Consider the following 19,416-nt stretch of genomic DNA (forward strand, 5'->3'; position numbering starts at 1 on the left):
TTAGTAAGTGCCCCTGACAGTTCCAATTACAGAAGTTTCCAGTACCCTCGCCCCAGCCCCCCCATGAGTGGGATGGTAAGGGAGAGCTCCAATTCCATTTCAAGCCAATGCTTTCCAGTCCTCTCTAAGAACACAATGCCTGGACCCAGCCAGGCTCTCCTTTGGTTTCTCTCTGTGAGGCACAGCCAGTAGGTAAATCTTGGATGGAATGATAGAATTTGTCTTGAATAGGATTTCATTGTCACAGATGTGGAAACTCTTGTCAGCCCTTCAATAATTTGATCATCTGATTTTTTTTTTTCAATGCATGTCTTCACTTCCCCCTTTAGACAAGAGACGATCCTGTGGCTGTTAACACCAGTCTCTTTCTCGGTCTCAGCCCTGCACTCCAGACCTGAGAGGAGAAGGAGCTCAGCCCTGGCACTGACCCTGGTCCTAGAAGTTGAAGTGTTGGGAAGATATTAAATGACATGTTTATCCTGTCAAGTCACAGTTTAAAGTAGCCTTTTTAAAGTGTGTGCTCCCATACATATTGGGCAAATCACCAACACTGCAGCCACCAAAGCGGTCCCAATAAATGAGAATTTCAATGAGGAACTGCAATGGGCTTCTTAGGCCTGGGAGGAAGAGTGGAATTCTCCTCCGACCTGAGAACTGAAGCACTAGGTGCTCACCCAAATTCAGACTCCATCTGTGTGCTGGGCGGCGGGGGCCACACAGAGAGAAGCCAGGCACTCCAAGACCTCCACTCCAAGGCTGCCTTTGGTTGGCGACAGCGGTCTCTGCGCTACTCCAAGTTCATGGTCCTCTAACACTTTCCATCACTTTTATACATACCTTGTTGTTGCTACCTTATGGAAATGCCATCACCATTTTACACAAAAAGCTGTGGTTTGGAGAGATTTAAAATAATAACAATGGGGGAGAAATAACTTGTCCGAAGTCACACCATCAATAAATAGCAGAGCACAGCTTGAACTCAGATCTGACACCAAACCCTTGCCTTTAACGTCCATGCTCTGTGGAATCACCTAGAAAGGATTCCTAAGGGTCCAAAACCAACCCCGACTCCTGGCAGATAACCGTATTCATCCGTCACTTTTTCCCCTTTTGCAGACCAGTGTCATGCCTTGTAAACATTTTGAGGACATAACCTTCTACTCAAAATGTTTCTGCCTGGGCCTGCCAGGTACTGGATGTCGTGGGATGGATTTTTAAATGAGATTTTCAAAGCGGGAGAATTATTACAGCTCTTGGGAAAAGCGATGTTCTCCTTTGATATCAGAAAGCAAGGGAACTCCAACAGTTATGAGTCAGCCAGGAAGGATTATAATCTTTTCTCATTATTGAAAATCCCCCAGACATTGGGTGGGAATTTGTGCCCATTTAAAGTGGCTGGACCAGTGTGTCCACCTTTCCCAACTCACAGGGGCGAGGCTGACAACCATCATCTGGGTTGAAATGAGGACTCCGACTCCATACACCTCAACATTTGAAACGACTTTCATGAAGCCAGCCCCGAAAACGGGACCCAGAGCCGCCTCTGCTCTCCCCCTTGACATTCCCATCCCTGCAATTTCCACCCCCCATTTTTCTCACAGGGTTTAGCTCCGACTGAATCTTTCAGTAAGGCTGACAGAACTATTCTCCTCCCCTCCTAAATGCTTAATTAGTCCCACTACATTTTCAAACCAGGCTTTAATCATAAGAGGCCAAGAAAGACATTTTATCCTGAATAAGCCCAAGTACCGAATATTGATTTGAGATTCTCTGAAGAAAGTGTGGGCGGAGTAACAGCTGGTCAATAAAGCAGGGTGCAAGAAGACCATTTAAGGGGAAAGAACCTGACTGAGCTAGAACAGACCTAGGAAGACTCTCCCTCGTTCACAACCTTTCCATCCTCCAAGGCTAGACTCGGCTCTCCCCCTACTCACCTGGAAAGAGAGGGAAAACTATACCCCCCTCCTTATCCTCCTGCCCAGGAAAGCAGCACACGGCATTTTGCAGATTTACAGATGTTTTTATGGCCAGGCATCCCAGGAGGAAGAGACACCCAAACAAAGAGTCATTAGTTGAAATTACTCGCATGTTGCCTGGACTGTAATTCTCCTTGCAGATACATACTTTGTTGTCACCAAGGAACCAGTGCAATTAAATGGTGTGTCACCAAACTCACAACTCAAGGCAGGATGCTAGGATTCTCGCTCACCTAGTGTTTGCATAAGAAACCTTTACACCTACACTCCATCCAAGTGCCCATCTTTTCTTCCATAGAGAGATTTCGTAGAAGAAAGCACATGCTGAATCGGTAGATTTCATCTGTCTACAGATCAGAAGAACCAGAAGTACAAGCTCAAGAAGGCAGCCCAAGCAGTGGCCTTGTCCTTTCTCTCTTTGGTCTTGAAAAACAAGTGTTAATTTTATGTTCTGTTCACAGAAGTCCTTAGAGACTCTGTCATTATGCTGTTTGGGGCGAGCATAGGTCCTGCCACGACCTGTGCTTGCAGATTTCTGCAAGCACAACAAATTCTATTGGTCAACATCCTGGGCTTTGGCCTGTTTCACCACTTGAGAAGTTTATGACTCTTGAAAGTGAAGTGCAGGCCTCACGATTCTTCAGTCAACCAAGAAACAAGATAAGAGCAAAGGTTCTTCTTGTGTCGTGCTGGGATCCTTTATCAGTGGCAAACCAAGAAACACTGTAAAGGCTCCCCCAGCTGCCTTCTGGCCTCCACATGGCTCCAAGGTTCTATTCCCAAGTGCCAGTGGCCACAAAAGGACTTTTGTTTAAATTGGGGACAACCAGGGTCGTACCACCTGACAAACTGGACTTTTAATGAACACTTAGTACCCAGGGGAATGAGCTATTTCAGCGGGAGCTTTCTTAGCCAAAGAGCTACACTTGGGCCTACAGCAATGGGCTTTGTGCAAGAAAGCATGTCCTCCTTTGAAAACCTTCAACTTTCTCATGACCTTTCTCACTACCCTCAAAGGCAACTGGCTGGTCCTTCATGCTAGAGCAGGCAAGAGAGTCTTTCTAGGCCACAAGACAACATGATGATGGGGGCTGTATTTCACTAGCAGGCCAGCTTTCTGAGCTACCCACCTGACAGCCTCCCTGATGGGCCTAAAAATAAACTACGTCTTCATGTAAAACAAAGTCCAGAAATTCTGTTTCAAGCAGAAAAATTGACCAGCTGCTAAAATGTGCCTGGGGCTTTCTTTAATCTAAATTATTCAATTTCTACAGGTCAGCTGAGAGCAAAAGCTCTTTGCCTGGTCCTCTACTCCTTCGGCTTCCACTACCGCAAATCTGTAGTACAAATTTGCTTATGGGTACCAGATCCCAAAGATTCTTCTAGAGAATCAACTCGAGTTGAGGATGAGCGCCATCTCTTTTTCTCTATGAACTACACAATCTTGTAATTTCACCCAGCTCGGGCACTCGAATTACCATCTAAGTCAAAAAATGTTACCCTTGGAGAAGTGACTCCCCACCCCATTCACAAACTTCTCACTGGGAGACTGAGCTTCCCCCAGAATCCAACCTGAAGGCTGCCAGACCAATTCAGCCTTGTTTCTGAGAAAACATTATGAAACTGGGTGAGGACAGCAAAAGTTTGGATTGTTTCGTGAAAGGGCTGCTGGACAAGGAGATACCATCACTGGTTCTGGGGACTGGTTACCTTCAGCATCTCCTCTCAAAGAGGAGGGCCTGGACCTGAGGGCAGCAGGGACCCAGGTGATGTCAGCATAGGTCATTCCAGGAACTCCTGACCCACCTTCCCCCGCCCCCCGCAACACACACACACAGGCTCCTCGACACGCACCCCCTTTAGAAGGCTTGCCCCAAATCCTGCCGCCGCTCCTGCCATGCCTGGGCCTGGAGCCCTGGGCAGGGGTCTTCTCTGCCAGTGCCTGCTGGTTTAACACTGAACTCAGGCCCTAGACCCCACCCTGCCAAACTCCTGGCACAGCTCCCAGGGGGGCTTCCTCAGGGGTCACTCAATTTCAGTGCGGGGAGACACAGACAATTAACCCCTAATACTGGTGGAAGACACATATAGTACATCTCCAGCCTGGAGAGGGTGCCCTGTGGTCTATTTCATGATAGAGATGACCTCTCGGGAGGAACTCCAGCTGTAAAAACATTCTTCATCAAGGTTTAGCCACAAACTTAGGATAGGAACACAACTTCAAGAGAGGTGGGAACAAAAGGTACCCACGCAGGCTATTTCTTCCCTCTGAGTGTATGGAGGCAGACAGCTCACCATAACTACTCCATTCATCGCCTAAGGGGACAGGGTGTTTATCTTTGCAAGTGCCTTCACACACAAGCTGAAGTCTTACTTTCCAGAGTCACAAGTAGCATGACATACACTTTTGGTGAGTTTGCCTGACTGTCCCTAGGGATGAAGATTTGCATCAGGAGAGAATCTTCAGGCATTGCATTCAGCTCTCTCCTGTGGGTGAGATACCTTTAGCTGCAGAGGAGGCATACTCTGAAATAACGCTCAGGTCCGGTCCTGCCTGGCTCTGGTTTTGGCCATGCCCAACTGACACAGAGTGAGTTCCCGAGACACTCCAGGGCACATGTCTGGTCCAGTCTCTAAAGCGAAGGGGATAACAAGGAACTGACTCAAGGTTTGTTACTGGCTGCCAGAAGGGCATATGCTAAGACTCAGGTGGGAGCAGAAACTGGGATCAGCTGCACACATATGAAAGCCAAGAGGCAAAGTCTGGACTGGGTCAAAGCGAACCGAAGACTGGGGAGAGGTGGACCAGGGGAACTTGGGCCATTCTAGCCATTCCAGAGAGCAGCATCGCGTTAGCATGAGCTAAGCCCAGCCCTTTGCCCCACAGGGTTTCAGAAGTGCATCCCTAGCACAAGTCAGCACCTACACCTTAACATCTTCATCCTCTGGCCCTCTGAGCAACTGCCCACCACAGTGGGTTGTGCATTTCTCTCTCCAGCCTTGAGGTTATTTGGTGCATTTCTTTCCCAGGGAATACAGTGGACTAGAAAAAAAATGCTACAAAACATTTGGAAATATAATGAGCATCCTTATAAATACAAAGCCGAGGGACTTCCCTGGTGGTCCAGTGGTGGAGAGTCTGCCTTACAATGCAGGGGACGCGGGTTCAATCCTTGGTCAGGAAACTGAGATTCCCATGGGTGGCGGGGCGGCTGAGCCCCTGCACCACAGCCACTGAGCTCGCATGCCTCAACTAGAGCCCGTGTGCCACAAACTACAGAGCCCACGCGCCCTGGAGCCTGCACGCCACAACTGAAGATGAGAAAACCCACACACCGCAACTAGAGAGAGGCCTGCACACCACAACAAAGAGCCCATGCACCGCAAATAAGACCCAACACAGCCAAAATTAAATAAATAAATCTTTAAAAATAAATAAATAAACACAAAGCTGAGCTCTCAAAGTTAGGGAAATCTCCTGTGGAAGGCTGAAAATGGACCCCCAAAAGATCTCTGGAATTTGTAACTGTTATTTGGGAAAAAAGCTCTCTGCAGATCTGATAAAGTTAAGGATCTTGAGATAAGAGAATATTCTGGATTACCCAGGTGGGCCCTAAATGCCACCGCAAGTGTCATTATGAGAGAGAGAGAGAGAGAGAGAGAGAGAGATCTCACACACAGAAAAGAAGGAGCAATGTACCCATGGGGGCAGATATTGGAGTGATGTGGCCACAATTTCAAGAAATGTCAGCAGCCACAGGACCCTGGAAGAGACAAGGAACAGATCCTCCCTTAGAGGCTGGAGAGAGTGCAGCCCTGTGACACCTTGATTTCAGCCCAGTGATACTGATTTCAGACTCCTGGCTTCCAGAACAGTGAGAGCATAAATTTGTGTTGCTTAAGCCACCAAGCCTGTAGTAATTTGTCACAGCAGCCACAGGAAACTAATACATCCACAAAACAACAAAGAAATATAAAATTGAAAACCAGAGTGATAGCATGCACTGTCACCTGGGCTGCTCAGAGGCATCTGCTGCTCTTGTAAAGTGGATGCTAGAGTTGTATTGGCACATGGGGCAGGTCACACAGGCTCAGGTTATGCTGGGATAGAGGAGTTAGAACTGCAACACACAGACACATACTCACACACCAGCCTTAGAGGGCTTCACCATCAGGGAATGAGGGGACTTGGATAAAGGTCCACACACAAGCAAAGGGAGACAGGGTCTGAGTCCTGGATTGAGAGGGCTGAGAAGGTGATCTCCTTAATAGCTCATTACCCCAAGCCTGCTCTCAAATGGGTTTGGGTTCAAATTTATATTACCTGGGCTGGAGGGGATTGAGGAAGTCCCCAGCTCAAAAATTCACATTACCTATGGTAATGGTATCTCACAGATAAAACCCCAAACATGAGCTCAAAATCCAAATGTACAAAGTACATGAGGTAGCAAAGGGACCTCTTCTCAATACTCTGTAATGACCAATATGGGAAAAGAATTTTTAAAAGAGTGGATATATGTATATGTATAACTGATTCACTTCACTGTACAGCGGAAACTAACACATTTTAAATCAACTATAATTTAATAAAAATTTTTTTAAAAATAAAATAAAATATTGTAGTTAACAAAAATAAAGTACATGAGGTAATAAGCTATTCTGGACATGAGTCAAGAGAAAAACAGAAGAACTATACCCAAGAATGCCAGAAATGGATTATAAAACTCCTTTTCAGATAAACATGATTTTAAATGGTTAAATAGATTAAATATAAAATCAAGAGCAAGTAAGACAAGAGATTACTTTTTTAAAAAAAAGAAAAGAGTACCTGGAAGATTTGAAAACTGCTCAAATAGAACATCTAGAAGTTTTTTTAAAAAAAAGACATTAAATGAAAAACTGATTGCCTCAGTTAGGCTGAAGATTAGACACAGCTAGAAAGAAAATTAATGAAACAGAAGATAATTTTAAGTCATTATTCAGAATACAGCCAAAAGACAAAAATGGAAAATATGAAAAAGAGGTCAGATTGAGAAGTCCAATTCAGGTCTCCAAGGATTTTCTAAGGGGAGTGGGAGTGGGGCATAGAAAGAATGGGAGAGAATCAGTGTTCAAAGAAATAAGTGGCTTAACATTTTCCAGAACTGAGACATCAACCTTCAGATCTGAGAAGCACAAACCCCAAACAGGATGAATAAAATGAGATCCATCCCCAGACATGTTGTAGTAAAACTACATAGCTTACAGGACAAATATTTTAAAAGCAAATTCATAAGGGCAAGTCACCTACAGAGAAATGACCCAAAAATCAATAGAGGCTGACAGTAACAGTGGAAGCCAGAAGAATGTCATCCCCAAAATGCTGAGAGTAAAATAAGCCAACCTAGAAATCTATATCCAGCTGATCTCATTCAATAACACTGGACACAATGAAACTAAAAAATGTGGAGATCCTTCTACAGAGTCCTTTCTGTAGACTGGTCCCAACCATTTCTGACCATCTCAGCTGTCACTGGCCTGGTCTCTAGAATCCAACTCTTCATACCCTGGTGCTCTCCCTTCAATATTCCCTGCTTAACTGGCAGTGGAGGTGCTGACCATTGGAGGCTGGGAGGAGGTGTGAGGGTTCTCTTCCTAAGGTACTATTTCCTTTTTCACCCGTCTCCATGCTGTAGACTTCCTCTGTGCTGACAAAGGTGTGTGCTGGGATGTTAGATGTGCCTCTAGTGTCCCAGGGAACGTCCCAGCTCTGTCTCCTGCTTGCCCAGCCTCTGCTCCTCTGGCTAGACCAAATCCTAATTCCTGCACGCAGCCCTTTGGAGGCTTCATTTGGAGCTCTGATCAGGTGGTAGACCCCGCCTCGTACCCAAACAGACCTTTCTGTTTTCCCTGGTAGAGTCTGGGTCTCCCATAGCCTTGAGGGGTGGCCCACATGTCTCTTATGATCAAAGCCAGGGGGCTCTGACCACTTCCTGAAGTCCTGTCTCCCCTGGGGCTCCTGACCAGGGCTGCAGTCACTGCAGAAATTCAGAGGAACCCCCCCCCTGCATAAATTCCTTCTTAGATTCACTTCTCACCTAGGGATCAAGGCCAAGACACTCCCTTTCCCCAAAACTGGCTCTCTTCCCACGCCTCATCACCCCTCTTCTAGTTCTCTGGACCAGTAGGGATGGAAACAATCTCCTCCCTTCTTCCTTTACCTCCTGTTCTCTAACCAGTCCTCTCTTCAAGTGTCCTCACTATGGGTAACTGATAATGACTTCAGGAAGATCAAAGAGAAGATTTCAAGTTTCAGGAAGTCCTGAAATGCAAGTGGAGCCCGGCCTGGGCGCTTGACTGCTTTTGCAGTTTTGTCTTCTTCCTTAGATGGGAACCCGCTGGACTGATCTCCCCACTGGTGTCTGAGGCTGCGTCTCCCTCCTAATGGCACTGACACTAGACCCTGTAGATTAAAATAGAAGTAAATAGCTCAGAGAGGATAGCTGATACAAAGCACCAGTGAAAGCACATTGACCTTTCTGGGAAAAACCAAGACTATATCTGTTTCATCTAGTTTATTCCTTACATCCTTAGAAAAGCTGGTGAGATTGGAATTGGTCAAAGGAGCTGATGTCTAAAAGAAAGATGTGGTTTAAGACTATAACAAAACCGGAAATGGGTTATCTGTCAAGGTCCAAATGTCACCACTATGAAAGGTGGGGGTGGGAATGGGAAGGTGAGAATCCTAGTACATCACTAGTATATTATTTTGACATGTTCTCAGTCTTTTACAGTCTCTCCTACTCCAAACATCACAGTGTCAGTTTTAAGTCTTCAAGTAATCCTTACTGCTTTGAGGTTTCCCATTTTCCAGCATGGAAACCCTCCTTACTTTTTGCTGTCTGGCAATTCTCATTGTGGCAGGGCTTCACTCACCCTCCAGCCACATCGGAGGAGGACCATCACGGAAGACTGTTTCCCTTCAGATACTTTACACCTAAAGCCACTCCATTTCATTTGGGGAGAGGCAGAGGAATATTGCCTGGTTAAGAGCTTTGCCCTCAATTTAAAGGTTTATCTGGTAGAAGGTTTGGGATCACAGACGAGAAGAATCAACACTTTAAGTTTTCCAGAAGCTGGAACACGTAACCACATAGGACCTAATGAGAACACGTCCAAAAATGAGATCGAGTGTGAAAGCTAAGTATGCCCTAGGCAAGAAAGAGCACCTTCACAGTCCGCCTGCTTGGTGGGCTCTTCCCACCTAAGCCACCTTCCAATGAGAAACCCACCAGTCATTTAATCCCAGCGCTTTCTGAAGAGCACACGGAGGGCGCAGTGGGGTCTCTAATATATTCTACAAATGGGTCATTTCCCTTCTTACTCAGCTATGCCCACGAACTCACCAAATCTCAGATGCCCCCCTTGTCCTTCTGTGCCACCATCAAGAGCAGAGAGCCAGCTCTGTTCCTGACCACCCCCCCCCCGGGGCTTCTTGGGAACAGTGCATTAATGGTCTGGCTAAGACCTTCCATTTTGTGGCGGCTCCCACCTGCCCACTCTGGACGGGCACAACCTCACATCCAAAACAGGAACGTCTTGGAGCCTCCAGATTATGTTCCTTCTGTTTATTCCTATTCTCTATCTGCAGCCAAGTCTTCTCCAGGTTCCCATGAGTAAGATAAGGGAGGAAACACCCATAGCTCAAGTAAAGCATATTTATCAAAGTGTAGGCTATCTCATGAACAAGTGGTCTAAAGGCCCCGGGCCTGGGGCACTCCTTGGCCCCAGCAAGACCACATTTGCTGTGCAAGGGAATATGGACAAGAACCAGAGTGGGAGCCTCAATCTACAGCTCTTTTGTTACTCAAGGAAAGGTAGGGGATGGGACAGCAAACAGTAGGCCTACCACTCACGCCGGAAGGAGCCTACAAACTGGAACGAGAGCCCTGTTGACGAGAACAGATGGCTTGAACCAGAGACTGTAAACTTGTGGTCCAGGGTCAGGACAGGACACAGCTGTCAGAGTCTGACCCTCCAGAATCCAGAATCATACATTTGGTAATACACATCCAAGAACTGAGAAGTTTTATAGGAACATCGGGACTCTAGGTTGGAGAATAAGATCTGGTGACATCGGCAGCCCTCCTGGAACTGCTGAGAAGTGGCGCTCAGCTCACCTGACCTGTCTGGCCCCTGTTCCAAACCAAACATTCACTTCTTCTGCTGACTGTCTTTTAACCTTATATGGCTTCCTCCAAGATCAGATGCTCCACATTTCATTTAAGTAACATTTGAATTTTATTTATTCAGATGGCCCTTATTAAGACTGACCATATAATTTATCATGCAAATGAGCACATGCTTGAGAATGAATGTAGGTGCTGTTAATAATTATAACAGGAAGAAAGACAGAACTGTTCCAGGTACACTGGGTCCACTGCAGACCTTCTGTAAACAAACACTGTTTGGTGACTGGTGGATGGAAGTTCTCATAGATCTGTTGATTCCTGACCTTGGGAGTCAAAGAAAGAACTATCATTGAGTTTGTGTTTTTTTTAACTGTAATGACTAGCCAAGGGGAAAAAGTAGCCACTTTTTACTAGTCTGAAACACATGACCACAAAGAATGTTTTAATTTAATTTTAAACTTTGTCTCACTAAGCAAGATAGAGCAGACGTGCTAACAAGAAATAACAATAATGACAGTGTTGTGAACTGTCTGTGTCCTCTCAAAATTCATATGTTGGTGATGGTATTAGGAGATGGAGTCTTTGGGAGGTGATGAGGTCATGATGGTGGAGCCATCATGAATGGGATTGGTGCCTTTCTAAGAAGAGACAGGAGAGCCTGCTTCTCTCTCTGCTCTCGGCCATGTGAGGATACAGCAAGAAGACAGCTGTCTGCAAACCAGGAAGAGGACCCTCACCAGACACCACACCTGCTGGCACCCTGATCTTGGACTCCTCAGCCTCCAGAACTGTAAGAAAAAAATGTTTTTTGTTTAAGTCACTCACTCTATGGCATCTTGTTATAACAGCCTGAGCCAACTAAGACAAGACAGCAGATGTTTATACATTATGCATTCGGTGCCAGGCACTGTGATAGACACTTCATACGTGTCAACTCATTGTCAGACCCACACAACCCCATGAAGTAGGTAAAACATCATCCTCATTTTACGGATGAGGAAACCAGGGCACAGAGAGGTTAAGGTACTTGCCTGAGGTCGCACAGTTAATGAACAGTAGAACCGGGTTTTGAACGCAAACAACTGAGCTCTTAAGTCTATACTAATAACAAGTCCCCGCTTATTCCAAGGCTGTAAGGATCCAGCTTGCCCCTGTTGCTTTCCCCTCAAACAAGCCCCACTGGTGGGAACTTCTGAGGTCAAGGTATGGTCCAGGGATGTTGCTGATAGTACCTACATCCTAAGGAGATAACCAGGGTGCTGAGAAAACCCTATCTTTGGACTGAAAATGGAAGATTAGGCAGAGAGGAGACACTGAACAGGACAATGAACCGCAGGTGCCACCACTTGACCCCTATGCCCAACAAGTCGGCCACTTTCCCTTTAAGAGCCTGGAGTTAAAAGTACTCAATTTGATCAGCCCAAGGGACTCTTGGCATAAATGGTTTTCCCCATTGATTCTGCCAGCTAACTTGAGGGCTATGAAGAATAGTCTTGAGAAAGAAAATGAAAATAACCATAATTTTATTTTGCCAGATTCCACAAGCACCCTTTTATTGTGCTAACAGCTTCTCATGGGGATGACAGCCATCTTGAAAAAGGACAAAGGGTTTGGTTTAAAACAGACATGTCAACGTCTTACTGATGAAAACACCATCCGAGGTCTGGAGGACTCTAAGACAACCAAGACGACAGTTCCTGACCTCAGGAAGCTGAGAGTCTAATAAGGAAGCCACTGATGAACAGGAATCACAACACAACACATTATGAATAGTATTGTGAAAACACAGAAGACATAGGTCACTCCCACTTTAAGCTACAAACTCCTGGAGGATGGATGGTACCTTCAGTACCTCTAGTTACTGCAGATTCCACATTCATTCAGCAAACATTCATTCATTTGCTGGCACAGATGTTCAGCAAACATTTCTGGGGATGAATTCCTAGAGGAGAAGGGAAATTTGACAGAGTCTGGATGGAAGAACAGGAATAAGCAGACAGTTGGAATTCGGATGCCTGAATTCGAATCCTGGATCAACCACTAACTCGTTAAGAGAAATACTTTCCTTTATGGACCTTAGTTTCCTCATCTAAAAAATGGAGATGGGGGGCTTCCCTGGTGGCGCAGTGGTTGAGAGTCCGCCTGCTGATGCAGGGGTCACGGGTTCGTGCCCCGGTCCGGGAAGATCCCACGTGCCATGGAGCGGCTGGGCCCGTGAGCGATGGCCGCTGAGGCTGCGCGTCCGGAGCCTGTGCTCCGCAACGGGAGAGACCACGACAGTGAGAGGCCCGCGTACTACAAAAAAAGAAAAAAAAATAAAAATGGAGATGGGGCTTCCCTGGTGGTGCAGTGGTTGAGAGTCCGCCTGCCGATGCAGAGGATGCGGGTTCGTGCCCTTGTCCGGGAAGATCCCACATGCCTCAGAGTGGCTGGGCCCGTGAGCCGTGGCCGCTGAGCCTGCGCGTCTGGAGCCTGTGCTCCGCAACGGGAGAGGCCACAGCAGTGAGAGGCCCGCGTACCGCAAAAAAAAAAAAAAAAAAGGAGATGATTTTATTTGCCTTATGAGGATGTGACAAGGATGTAACATGTAAGCATGTAGCATAATGACCATCCCAGAATAAGCACCCAATCAGCGTCAGCTATGGTTATACTCGATTGCCAGCAGTCACTATGGTAATTCCTTGTCTTGAATGTCAAAACATACTGTTCCCACTGGAGAAACATCCAGGCAGGTCCTAGGCGACCACTCCTTGGGGATCTAAAAGGAAACCTTAAAACTGTGTTCCCATTCCCATAGGTGAAAAGATAGGAAACAGAACTCTTTCCTCTTTGCTTAGTCATCTTTATCTGTTTAGCTGTTGCAAAACCACCACCATGTTCGCCTCATAGCAGATGCAATAAAGCAGTTCTCTCCTCTCTTGCTTATAACTATGGCAAGGAGCTTCCAAATGCATGCGGGTTACATATCCAGATAGATTCCTATATTGTTCGAAAGGCAGGAAAGGGGGCTCAGCTGACAGCCTTCAGAAGGAACAAGGTAATAAAGTCAAAAGATGACCAGACCCTAGCTCCAGGTACCGGCCTGACTTATGAGACAGACAGACAGACATGACTTGCATTTGTTTGAGTTTCTACATGGTAAGGAGCTGAGGACTGATCCATAACTAATGATAAAAATGGGAAACATTGTGAGTAGCTTCTGAGCTGCAACTCAGAGGTAATGCAGAACAGCAGCTGTCCAGGAGCTCGAGTCTTGTCACCCTCCTGTCCTCTCCTCCCTTCCACCCTCCCCCTTGAGCTGTGCCTGGATGCATGCAGCGTCAGCAGGACATATTGGCCAGAATGACTTTAATCCTTCTGGTCAAGCAAAGTAACCCTGTGGAAATGCTCTCTACCCAAATGGGACAGGTTGGAAATCAACTAGGATGACACAGGGGCAGCGTAGCAAGTCCCAGCAAGAGATGAAGTCACCAGCAGCCACGGCCTGCAAGCTGGAGTCCCCCAAACAACAGACTGTCAGGCTGAGAGATGAGTCAAGAGTCCTCAGCAGAGACACGACCAAACATCAGGTCAGAGTGGCACCCTGGTCAAACATTTTGGGGTCCAAGGAGGCTACGTGGAGATGCACAGCACACCAGCTTGAGTCTATACAGCTCATCCCCTCGGAGTTTCTCCCAACATCCTGAGTAAAATGCTAGAAACAGCTGGAAACCAGAGTGATGCAGGATACCGTGAGGTCAACCAGTGGCCTGGCTGGTAATGTGGCCTTAGGCTCCCACCTGAAGAAGGTGAGGTAGGAAGGCTAGAGAGTGGCAGCCGCCGTCAGTCATGCTTGCATAGGTGAGGCTAACACCTCACCTTCCATTTTGGGGCCAAAGGAAAGGGGAAGAAATTTGGGTTGGGGGGTTAGAAAGAGAAGAGAATTAATGCCACAGGACTACCCGTTCTGGAGTGGGGCAAAGGGCCATGGAGACAGACAAGGATGGGCGACAGAATCAAAGCCAATGAAAGAGCTGGAACGTTGCTCTCTCCTCCGAATCCCTGAGAAAGACAAGACACATTTCTTTAAGAACCCTTTGCAGATGCCAGAGGATTGCCTTTTTTGGGGTACAGGCTTTGGGGTTGGCTGACTAAGGTTTAAGTCCCACATCTGCCAACATCTAAACTTCACCCATTAAGTAGGAAACTCACCATCTCCCTGCCAGGTGGCCATGAAAAGGAGGCAGGTGTGATCTTGCCCAGTTCAGGTACTACGGATCTGGACACACGGTGGGAACTCTCTTCTTCCCAAGACTTTCAGATCTACTCTAAATACTTCCTGAAGCAACCTCTACTATATGTGTGTATGGTGCAATGAGGGAGGATATGAAAAAGCCAAGGCACCACGTAGCATCAAAAGTGCCAGCAAGGAAGCATGTGTCAGAGCCAAATTCTCAGGCTTGAGCCCTTTTACATTGTCCCCCACCCCAAATTCTGTCTACCCCGATTCTGTGCTACAGATGTTTGCCTAGAGCAGGGCTCAGCACACTTTTTTCTGTAAAGGGTAAGGTAGTAAATATTTTCGGCTCTGCAGGCCACATGGTCTGGGTCAGAGCTACTCAACTCTACTGGAATAGCACAAAAGTAGCCCGACAAAATGTACATGAATGCGCATGGTTGTGTACCGATAAAACTTTATTTACCAAAGCAAGCTGTGGGCCAGATTTGGCCTCAGGACTGTAGTTTGCCAACCCCTAGTCCAGGGCTTTGGGGTTTATCAGGTTCACATACCAGCAAAACAGCCGAATTGGGATTGAATGGGAAAGAATGCCATACTCTTTCTACGGCCCCACTGCGGCCTTCACAATCCCATTACTGCTAACTGGGTCGGAGTTCTCGTTGGGCCCACCCATGCCCAGTTACACCCTTACTGCCAGGGGTCCACCCCTGCCGCCCTAAACTCAATGTGCCCTTTTATGCCCATTTCCCCCACCTCCACCCCACTAAGCACCTTGGACCGCTCCATCTCTCAGGAATCACCTTCTCCTAAAACACAAGATACTTACAGATACAAAAGATTAACCCAAGTCATCGCCCAGAGGGGACCACATGCTGTAGAAGTTAAAGGCACAGGGATAGGCGTCAGACCAGGGTTCACCTTCCCCTTTGCTACTTTCCTGCTGCATAAACATGGGCATGCAGGCAACCCCTGAGTATTTCCTTTGCCTATGGAAATTGTTTAGGGGCTTTGAAAATTAAGTACGAGAGTTTATGTAAAATATATAGCAAGGGCTGCTCAGAAATGGAATCATGAAAAAGTCAAATCCCGCATAATTCTCTTTCCTTCAGTATGCTTTACATTTACACCAACTAGATCATCTTCTCCTTGAGGAAAGGCTATGACTTACTCTTTGGATTCTGCGGTTCTGGGTACCGTGCAGAGAAAGCACCTAGTAGGTGCTCAGTGAATGTATGCGCCTCTCACTCGGGAACAGACATGATGAACACAGGCTGTGAGCCCCTGAAGTCGTGGAATCGTTTTCACATTCATTGAAGATCTCACTTGTGATACCAACCGGACTGCAAATGCCTGGCTGGAGACATCTCAGTGTTTGCTCTCAATCCCCTTCGGCTAACTGAGTGAAGGCTTTTGACTTAGAGGTTAATTATTCCTCTTTTCATTTCTTCAAGGAGAGAGTTCTCCCTTGAGACTGCTGGTCGTTACTATTCCGTGTTGCACTGCTCTCTTGACATAAAGGATTTTTTTAAAAAGGAGACAGAGGATTTCATGACCTGATTTAGGCCTGGGTGCCTCCAAAAGCTTAGAGTATAAAGCCACAGGGGACAACGCAGAGGGCACTTCAGAAATCCAATCTGCCTTCCCACAGTAACCCCAGAGAAAGTAGAAAGGTGCGTGAAACTTCAGTCCAGGAAAACCCCCAAGCCCTCCTCCTTACGTAAAAGTAGAGGCACTTAAGCTATTGTAGGTCAAATATTCCTCGTGTATACGCAGTGGGAGATTCTCAAACTTCTGGACAAACCAGAATCAAACTGTAGGTGGAGAGGGGCGTGATCAGTGCTTTGATCTTCTAGAACCACAGGCAGCTATGCTCTCTGCAAACAGAGATGCCTTGACCGGGCCCTGGAAGGATCTTTGCCCACTGTCCCCCACATCTCCTAGAAACACTAACAAACACTTGACACTAAAACAGTGCTGGCTGGGCACCAGGCACAGTTCTAAGGCTTTCCATGTATTAACATGTTGAATCTTTGCAATGACTCTATGAGGTAATGCCTGCTATCCGCATTTTAAAAGATGAGGAAGCTGAGGTGCAGAGAAGCTAAGTAAGTTGCCTGAGGTCACACAGCTTGTAACAGGTGAAGCTGGGACTCAAATCCAGGCAGTACATCTCAGAGCCCTCATTCACTTAGTCCATGAGCCTCCACCTTGCGCAAACACATCCCATCCTTAAAAACTGCTCGAGTTTGTTTTCTCCATTGCACTGAGCTCCTCTGAGTTCACAGAATCTAAGGCCTGGATGGAACAGGCAGGCTCAAGTCCAGTTCTCTTGTTTTACAGCTAGAGACAGATTCCCAAGGGAAAGGGGTAGGGTCTTCAATTTCCAAGGTTATGCAAACACCGACTCAAGCCCCCAGACTCCTCCCCCACCTTCCAGAGACTCACAGCCAAAATGCACAACTAACACTTTCATACCCAGGAAACCCCTGGAGAAACACATGGCTCTCTTCCCAATGACGAATGAACTCTGAGAAAGTGGGGAAGCAGGCATCCTGTGTCTTGTGTGACTCCAGCATAATCGTAAGCACAGATCAAGCCTGTGGGTTCCACCACGGTGACCATTTGCACCCAGCCATTCCCCCAACCTGGTTTTCTTTGCGACCAAATGCACATCCTAGCAAGATGGCTGGCAGAGGGTAAGGCTGCAGCCCATGCCAAGTTCTCCACTCCGCATAAAATGTGATTTTTTTTTGGAAGAGCCAAGGCTAGTGAGGAATGCCCACAGCAGAGCAAAGGGCTGGGAGACGCTGATCGGGTGGACCCTTTCATGAGCACCTAAGTTACTCCAACGGTGACTGGAGTGGCACAGCTTCACCACCACTCTCAGCAGAGAGGCAAGTTGACAGAGAGGCAACTACATAGTCTAGGATTGGCTGTTGCCCCCAAACGATGACCACATCCACGACGTCATCAGGTCCCTCCTGACGCACCTTCCCGCATCCCCCGGGTAACCACAGAGAAAAGAGGTGGCGAGACCAACAGGAGCCCTCACTTACCCAGCCCAGGCGGCCCATTCAGTCCTGTGGCACATCCTAGAAACTTTACAGTGAACGTGCCGGGCAGGCACGCCGCTGGTTAGCTGAACCTCACGTTCCAAATCACATCGCGGCAGAGATGAGACAGACAGGCACGCAGACACACGGGCCTCTGCCTCTGGGGACCCTGGAGCGCCCCACTTCCCACAGGACACACTTCCTACCTGCTTCCATAAGTTGGCACTGCTGACCGAAGACGTGGGAGAAGGTGACCGGGCCGGTGGCAGCACTGGATGTCGCCAGCGTAGATTCCATGGCTCTCCTGGAGTCTTTGGTGTTGGTCATGGAGCAGCGTCCAGACCCTTCAGAGTGTCTGAACGGAGGATGACGTCACGGGCCCAGGCACTGTAGGTCCGAGGTTACTTGTCACTTCCAAGAAAATGTCCCCGCCCCCAAAGTTTATAAGGTTCTTCCTCTCACTGCCCAGTCCCTGCAGCTTTTCTCAAACACTAGTCAAGTGCAAAATGAAACCTTACACGGTTCCGCAGAGCTTGCACAGCTACAGGAGTTAGGTGCAAAAGCAAAATCTAAGTTCTCTCCCACAGGCGTTGTTTCCTCGTAGCCGGGGTCGGGGTGACTGGGTCACCTGGAGGGGGCCGAGTCCAGGGAGCCGCTCAGCCCGGTGGCCGCTGGGGAGAGCTCGGCCCCAGCCACGTCCCAACGCCAGCTGCTGCAGGAAAAGCGCTGCCGGCTCCGCGGCGGCTCCTGCCGGGAGGGAGGGCTAGAGCGAGGCTGCCTCGGGCTCCCCGGGGAGCTGGTCTCGCAGGCCCGCGGCTCCTGCGGCTCCGGCCCCGGTCTCGGTCCTCCCTGAGCCCAAGTGCCGCTGTCCGGGGTCCGCGCGCCCCGCGCGCCCCTGGGCGGCCAGACGCAGGCGGGGAGCGCGCAGGAAGCGGGCGCAGCGCGGGCACTCTGCAGCTCTGGACCACCGACGTGCCCGCGGTTCATCCTTCACTCCAGATGGTCGCCTTTCCCTTCGGCGTCCCCCTCCTCGCCGGGCTCTGGGGAGGGGAGGGAGACGTGGTTAAACAGCCTGCTCCGACCTACTGCAGCGGGCCTCCCCCCAGCCCATCCCGCCACCCCTTTTCTGGATGCAGAGGGAAGTGCTAACTCAGCCCAGCAGGCACCCGGCTGCTGTAACCTCTTCATGCTCACAGCCCAGGAAGTATCAGACACGGGAGAGGAGAATGCCAGCAATAAAATCCAAAGATCAAGAAGAGAAGGGACGGAAAATGCCCTACATCCCCCATGGCACTCCGGTGACAAAGAGGTGGCCTGGGTGCCTCATCTGTGCCAAACCAGACCCATTCTGTGCATAGAACAACCAGTCCCCTGGTCCAACCCCAAAGGGCAGTTTCTCTGGAAAGGGAGGAAGGGAGGGATAAATACCTTTCCCAGGGTTACAACAGCTGTTTCAGGGGGTGCTGTGCCTTTATTCTGCTATCGCACTTGCTGATCACTAAGCTGCTAACTTTAGAGAGAGATGCAGCATCATCTCCAGCCACCATTTTGGATACTTTCATTGGGGATCTGGCTGCAACCCTGGCAGGACACTGGCAGCACCACCTCCTCCAGGAGAGAGAGAATGTGACAGCACAGCAGCAGCAAAGCACCCATGTCTGTTTCCCCAGGAGGCCTCTGGTTGAAAAGCCATTTGCCTGTTCTGTATTTAAGATACAGAAGGTAAAGTTCAAATGGACTTGTGGTCCAGAAGGGCTCTCAAACTGGAGCCTTTTCCATCAGAGCTCTTTGCCACCAACGACGTACAGCTCAGTGATGTTGGAAGGTTACCTGGAATGGTTAAGGCAAGGCAGAGGAAGCCTTGAAATAAACAGTTAAAGGAGCCTACTTCGTGTTTATGGTTTAGGGTAGCTTGAACCATTGAGGATCCCTTTTCTCACACAGAAGAGGTTCTTCTCCGGGTCATGAAATTAGAAGACATCAGAGCCCATGCTCTC

The 19,416-nt window shown here is 48.1% G+C and overlaps 1 protein-coding gene across 1 annotated transcript in view; it reads right to left on the reverse strand.

Moving 5' to 3' along the window:
• Positions 1-18,529, reverse strand: part of KAZN (kazrin, periplakin interacting protein) — a 1,159,438-nt gene extending 1,140,909 nt beyond the window's left edge. The window contains exon 1 of the mRNA XM_067017033.1: positions 17,626-18,529. Coding sequence (XP_066873134.1) covers positions 17,626-17,746 — 121 coding nt within the window. The 5' untranslated portion in view covers positions 17,747-18,529. The remainder of the gene's footprint in view (positions 1-17,625) is intronic.
• Positions 18,530-19,416: the final 887 nt, after the last annotated feature.

The sequence above is a fragment of the Kogia breviceps genome, chromosome 1 (assembly GCF_026419965.1).
Source record: "Kogia breviceps isolate mKogBre1 chromosome 1, mKogBre1 haplotype 1, whole genome shotgun sequence".
NCBI classification, from domain to species: Eukaryota; Metazoa; Chordata; class Mammalia; order Artiodactyla; family Physeteridae; genus Kogia; species Kogia breviceps.